A 6,902-nucleotide genomic window follows, 5' to 3' on the forward strand; every position below is an offset into this window, starting at 1 on the left:
CCACCCCAAACTATCTACTGATGTTCTTAATTTCCCTAATTGTGTTGCAGGTTCTACTTTGATTTTTCTGCAACCTATGTTGGAGTTGGAATGATTTGTCCATACCTTGTGAACATATCTGTCCTCTTGGGAGGCATTTTATCATGGGGAATCATGTGCCACCCCAAACTATCTACTGATGTTCTTAATTTCCCTAATTGTGTTGCAGGTTCTACTTTGATTTTTCTGCAACCTATGTTGGAGTTGGAATGATTTGTCCATACCTTGTGAACATATCTGTCCTCTTGGGAGGCATTTTATCATGGGGAATCATGTGGCCTCTTATTGGCAATCAGAAGGGACATTGGTACCCAGCTAATCTTTCAGATTCAAGTCTTCATGGCCTTCAAGGCTACAGGGTGTTCATCGGTATTGCAATGATTCTCGGTGATGGCCTTTACCATTTCTTCAAGGTTTTGGGTCGAACAGTTATTGCTTTAGTTTCTCAAATGCAAGGTAAAGGAACCAGTACTCGTCCCATCTCAGAAGATGGCAAGGCAGCAGATTCTGATGCTGCTGTCTCCTTTGATGACAAGCGACGCTCTGAATTCTTTCTCAAGGACCAAATCCCAAATCTAGCTGCTTTAGCTGGTTATGTCGTTGTTGCTGCTATCTCCATTGGCACTCTACCTCACATTTTCCCACAGCTAAAATGGTACTATGTCTTTGTTGCCTATATCATCGCACCAGTTCTTGCCTTTTCCAACGCTTATGGCTGTGGCCTCACCGATTGGTCTCTTGCCTCGACCTATGGAAAGCTTGCAATCTTCACCATTGGAGCTTGGGCAGGAGCCAACCATGGAGGTGTTCTTGCTGGCCTTGCTGCTTGTGGTGTAATGATGAGCATCGTTTCAACTGCTTCTGACCTTATGCAAGATTTCAAAACTGGCTATCTCACCCTCGCATCTCCAAAGTCTATGTTTGTTAGCCAAGTGATTGGAACTGCGATGGGCTGTGTTATTTCCCCTTGTGTCTTCTGGCTCTTCTACAAGGCTTTTGGTGATCTGGGGCTTCCAGGGAGCGAGTATCCAGCTCCCTATGCTCTTGTTTACAGAAACATGGCGATTCTTGGAGTCGATGGCTTTGGCTCTCTTCCTAAGAACTGCCTCACTCTCTGCTACGTGTTCTTTGCTCTTGCTGTTGCCATCAATTTGTTGAGAGATATTGGACCGAAGAAGGTTTCAAGGTTTATACCGCTGCCAATGGCGATGGCGATTCCTTTTTATTTGGGATCATACTTTGCTATTGATATGTGTGTAGGGAGTTTGATACTCTTCATATGGGAGAGGATTAATAAGGCGAAGGCTGCTGCTTTTGCACCTGCGGTTGCTGCTGGTTTGATTTGTGGAGATGGTATATGGACTCTGCCTCAATCGATTCTCGCTCTGGCGAAGGTGAAGCCACCCATTTGCATGAAGTTTTTGAAGAGGTCGACGAATGACAAAGTGGATACTTTCCTAGCGAACTTATCGTAATTGTCGCTGCTCATGGTATATGTCCAAATATCGGTTTTTACTTGCTGAAGGGAATTAATTTCTTTCAGTATAATTTCTTTCTCCGCATGGAAGTTATAGGTATATGGTTTGAAGAATTGTTGATATTAGGTGGATCTTTATTATTTTCCGTTTTTATATTTTTGTTTCCGTTGTAATATATCGCATTCTTAGACTTATGTTGAATAAGAAACTAAAGACTTCTTCTAGCAAAATGTCCTTTTGGTTGTCTGTATATTGGTTCATTATGATTTCTTGAGCATAGCAGGTTTTTTTTTTTTGGTCAGTGGGAGGATATCTCTGAATAAGCTTTTCTTCTACCTGGTATAATTACATGCTTGGAAATAGATTTTTATCACTGATGTAAACAAAATCTAGTCAAGTTGAATTTAAAAGGTTATATTGCACTTGTTTCCTCGTGCTAATTTTGGTTCTTTCTTGGAGAGAAATTAATTACTTCTATATACCACCAAACTTTTTAACCACTCATATTGCCTAGGGATCCTTGCATGATATGAAAATGTTTTTTATATTAAGAAATGAGTGGTTAGGAAGTTTGGTGGACATTAACTTAAGGTGATAGGAGTCTTACTCTATACACACACGTGAAGTGGTGACATATTTTGTAAAATTAGCTATCAAGAGATACAATGTGATGACGCTCATCTTAATTGTCACATCAAAATGAGCTCATCTTAATTGAAATACGACATTAACGCTAATATTAAAGACGGGCATTGACACCATTATTGAAGTCAGGCATTAACGACTACAAGTGAATTCTGACCTTAACATCGATTCATTTATAAGGTGCATTAATGCGTTAACACCGATATTCTAGCGGGTATTAAGTACCTACGTGTGAATTACGACATTAACACTGATACAAAAAAGGGCCGGGCATTAACTTCAGGGCTTAAAACAGGCAGTAATGCCAAATCTGACATTAATTAAGGCTGATATATAAAAACGGTTTTTCTATAGAGTGCCCATGGACACTCAAGAGAGGAGAGAAAGAGATAAATGAGGAGGGGGGTCCCCTGATTTGTATTGTCTTCTCATTTATTTCTCTCTATCTCTCTCATTTCTTAAAGTGTGCTTATAGGCACTCTATAGAAAAACAGATATAAAAAATGGCTGTTAATGCTTGTCCATAAATCCGACATTAGCCCAAGACTTAAAGACGAGCACGCCTACGTACCATTTCTTTCAAATTAAAAAAAGGAAAAAAAAAAGAGAAGAGAAAATCAAATCTCTTACGCAACAAATCCCATCTCTCTCTTAATTTGGACTTTGCTTTCTTAAGCTATGCATACATAATTGTAAAGCTGCAGAATTCACGAACAGACTCCTAGAAGCTACACAATTTGTAGACAGCTCCTAGGAGCTGCAAAAATTGCATATAGCCCCTAGAAGCATCTGAAATTACAAACAAGCATCGGAAAGTTACAAAAATTGCAGAGAGCCCTCAGAAAATCTAGATGTTGCAAGAATACTTCCTAAAGATTGCAGCTCCCTCAAAATGATGTAGAAGATATAAGAAAATTCTAAATTACTGCTATGATGCTAAATTATGGACCGAGATGCCCTTACACTAAAGAAATTAAAGTTTTCAAAGTGACTGAAACGTCTTTAAACTAAAATCCAAATCAAGTGATCAAAATGTTATTAAACTAAAGTCCAAATCAGATGACCGAAATGTCAAAAAAATAAAATTCAAAACTAAATGTTGGAAATTCACCTGAGACTGTGGCAGACTTTAGACCCATCGGCCTATGTAATGTGGTCTACAAGATTGTCACGAAGACCATTGCTAATAGGCTGAAGCGGGTTCTTGGCGGATTGATCGGATACTTTCAGAGTGCTTTTGTTCCAGGGAGATCTTGTTGCTTTTGAACTTATCCACACATTGCAGAAGAGGAGACGGGGTCGGTCTGGATATATGGCACTGAAGTTGGACATGAGTAAGGCATATGACAGAGTGGAATGAGGGTTTATTGATAGGGCCCTTCAGGTCATGGGCTTTCCAGATCATTGGAGGCATTTTCATTTTGGACTGTATCCCCACTTCCTCACTCTCTTTTTGCCTCAATGGGCAGATTGTGGGTCAGATCACTCCTACTCTTGGTCTGCGGTAGGGATGCCCCATATTTGTTTCTTCTCTGTACGAAAGCTCTCTCTGCACTGATCATCAGACAGGAGGAGAATAGGTGCATCAGAGGGTTATCTTGTTCTCGATCGGGGCCAAGGATTTCTCACTTGTTCTTTGCAGATGACTCCTTGATTTTTATTCAGGCTTCCCAGGCCGCTGCACAAGCTGTCCAGAGTACTCTGCTACTATATGATGCTGCAACCATTCATAAAGTCAACTTTCAGAAGTCTATCATCACCTTTAGTCCCTATGTAGATGAGGATACTAGAGCCTCTATTTTCTCTGTCTTGGGGCTTGATAGGGCCCAATCACATGATCGGTACTTAGATCTCCCTTTGGTGGTTGGAAGAAGCCGTTGTCAGACTTTTGTTTTCCATCAGAGACTCAGTTTGGAAAAGAGCCCAAGCTTAGAGGAGGGCTCTTTTCTCAGCTGGGGGGCGAGCGGTTATGATGAAAGCTATTTTGTAGGCGATTCCATGCTATGTGATGTGTATCTTCCGTATTCCTATTTCTTTGTGCAGGGATATTGAGTCTATCATTATGAGATTCTGATGAGGACCAACTTTTGGTGAGAGGAAGATTTACAGGGTTAGGTGGCAGAAGGTGTGTCGAGCAAAGTCAGAGGGTGGTCTGGGCTTTAGAGATCTATGTAGGCAATAAAAATTACCTTTAAATCCTTATCAGACAAGTTCAGAACAAAACTGCTAAAACCTCGCCCGAAATAGCAGAAAAAGGAGAAAACACAGATATCTCCCAAACCGTAAGGAATTTGGCGAAACGGAGGAAGCGAACCAAAGCCTTCGGCTAGGTTCGGATGGTCCCATCTCGTTGAGATAGGCGATTTTCATATATAATTCGTCCAATTCCGACTTACGGTTTGAAAGTTACGGCATATTCTTCGATCCATGCTCAGGAGCTCGCCTGCAGCTCGAATTTCGCCTGCACGATCAAGACCCAAGTCTGCCTGCAGTCCCAAACTCGCCTGCAGACCCAGTTCGCCTGCCAGCCCGCCTGCAGACCCAAGTCTGCCTGCGCCCCTGAGCTCGCCTGCAGACCCAGTTCGCCTGCAAGCTCGCCTGCAGACCCAAGTCTGCCTGTAGTCCCAAACTCGCCTGCAGACTCAGCTCGCCTACAAGCTCGCCTGCAGACCCAAGTCTGCCTGTAGTCCTAAGCTCGCCTGCAGACCCAAGCTGCAGACTCGCCAGCTCACTGTCAACTGCCCACTTGGAGTATGGGAATAGTTACATCAGTGGTCAAAGCCCGCAAATCAAGGGAGAGGGCACAGTATCCCAAGACCGTCAAGCGGCCGTCCACAGTACGAATGAATGGACAGGCGCCGAAACAGCCTGCACCCTCATGAATGCAGCTCACCTAACTTGTCCAAGCAGAAGGGAGGGCCGCCGGCGCTCAGTGAGTTGGCCATATCCACTCGAGTATCTGACAGCCGTTGTTACGCATACGAGGAGGGGCTTTCTCATTCCTAAGTGACGTGATGTAAAACATGGCTCCTCGAATGACCGCTCCTGTTGCAGGTGAACAGCAGGATATCTCTGAACGACGTGTGGTCACATCCCATAATTCAAGGAGCAGTCAAGCTGTCTCCCTCACGTGGTCAAATCCCATGAATCAAGGGATGGCCCATGTCATCCCTTGCCTATTAAAACCCATCTTCAGCCAGCATGAAAGGGGGGATTGGCTGTTGCATATTCTGCTGGCTAATCTCCCAAAGGTTGAACCTGGACCTTTGCCAAAGGCTCACTCATTTGAGAACTGAAGCTCCGGCAGCGACTTCGATCGGATCGTCCAAGGGAAGCAGACTCTGCACGAGCACCGAGCGAGGCGTCCTATCGCCACCGAGGAACCCACGTTAAACAAGGATGGCATTCCCTCCGCTTCTGTTGTAAACATTTGATTTATTAGTTTGTAATAAGCCTTCTTATCAATACAAACGAAGCTCCCTATTTTCGGGAGATCAAAATTTACACCTACAATGACTCTAATTGATAACATCAAATTGATAACATCAAATTGATGAAGTACTAACTGATAACATCAAATTGATATCCATAAAGGTAATATTCTCACACCCTACTTAGCACTAACTGATAACATCAAGTTGAATCAAATTGATATCTCATTGTACGCAATTAGTACTAACTAATAACAAATCCAATAATACATTCTCAATCTTTCTCTTTTCCTGCACTTCTCCACTTGACACGGCTCTTGAAACTTGCGGCGTCATGCTCCACTGCTTCATCTGAACAAGCTCTGCCTTTGAACCTTCAAACTCCTCTTCATCAGATACCCATTTGAAGAATCCACAATTACTCACTTTCCAATTAGCGCATCCAAAAAACAATCGAGCTCCTCGTTCAAAAAGATCTAAACAGCAGCGACGAAAAGCTCTCGCTCGTCTCGAGGCACAATCCCTCATCCCCCACGACAGCCTGAATTATTATTCAGGCTCAAGAGGAATCAACCTCTTGAGCCAGGTTCGCCTTTTCGGCGAACCGCTCAAATCGGGCGAGCCTAGCAGTTTAGGCGAGCCTATCTCTTTGAGCCAGGTTCCCAGTTTCGGCGAACCGCTCAAATCAGGCGAGCCTAATGGTTTAGGCGAGCCCCACATCTTGAGCCAGGTTCCCATTTTTGGCGAACCGCTCAAATCGGGCAAGCCTAGCAGTTTAGGCGAGCCCCACTCTGTGAGCAAGGTGCTCAATTTTGGCGAACCGAGGGCGCCTGGCGAACCCTGTAGTTCAAAAGGGCTTCGTCAATCAAGTGGACCTCACCAAGCTCGCCTGACGGCTCAAGTGCGCTAGAAAGGCAGGCGTAGGCACACTGCACCAATCTCGCCTTACAGGCAAACCTCGCCAGCCTGAACCTCGCCAACACGCTCACGCTCAAATGGGGGTGGCCACCCCGTTTGCCGGCACGGGTCTAACATCCGTCTCTGACAACGACGACGACGATTGCTCGGCAACATCAACGTCGCAGACTTCAAGCTCAATTCGAGGCATGTACGTGAGTGTGCACATGACTGACATCCCTGGGGAGATGTCTAGGAGGCTCGATGAGCAACAAGCAACCATCGACTCCCTAAAGGAGATGTTGGAGCAGCTCCTGAGCGAGAAAAAGAGGAAGAGAGAGAAGACTTCGCGGGCTTCGCATAAATCATTGAAGCACAAAGAGCGGGTGCCTACTCCTTCTCACTCCTCATC

At 44.3% G+C, this 6,902-nt stretch overlaps 1 protein-coding gene across 1 annotated transcript; it reads left to right on the plus strand.

Annotated features, from left to right (window-relative positions):
- On the plus strand, nucleotides 185–1,767 carry LOC109837413 (probable metal-nicotianamine transporter YSL14). The gene has a single exon (XM_020405647.1). It carries the CDS (start codon nucleotides 249–251, stop codon nucleotides 1,512–1,514), a length of 1,266 nt encoding a protein of 421 aa, XP_020261236.1. The 5' UTR covers nucleotides 185–248; the 3' UTR covers nucleotides 1,515–1,767.

The sequence above is a fragment of the Asparagus officinalis genome, chromosome 4 (genome assembly GCF_001876935.1).
Source record: "Asparagus officinalis chromosome 4, Aspof.V1, whole genome shotgun sequence".
Classification (NCBI taxonomy): Eukaryota; Viridiplantae; Streptophyta; class Magnoliopsida; order Asparagales; family Asparagaceae; genus Asparagus; species Asparagus officinalis.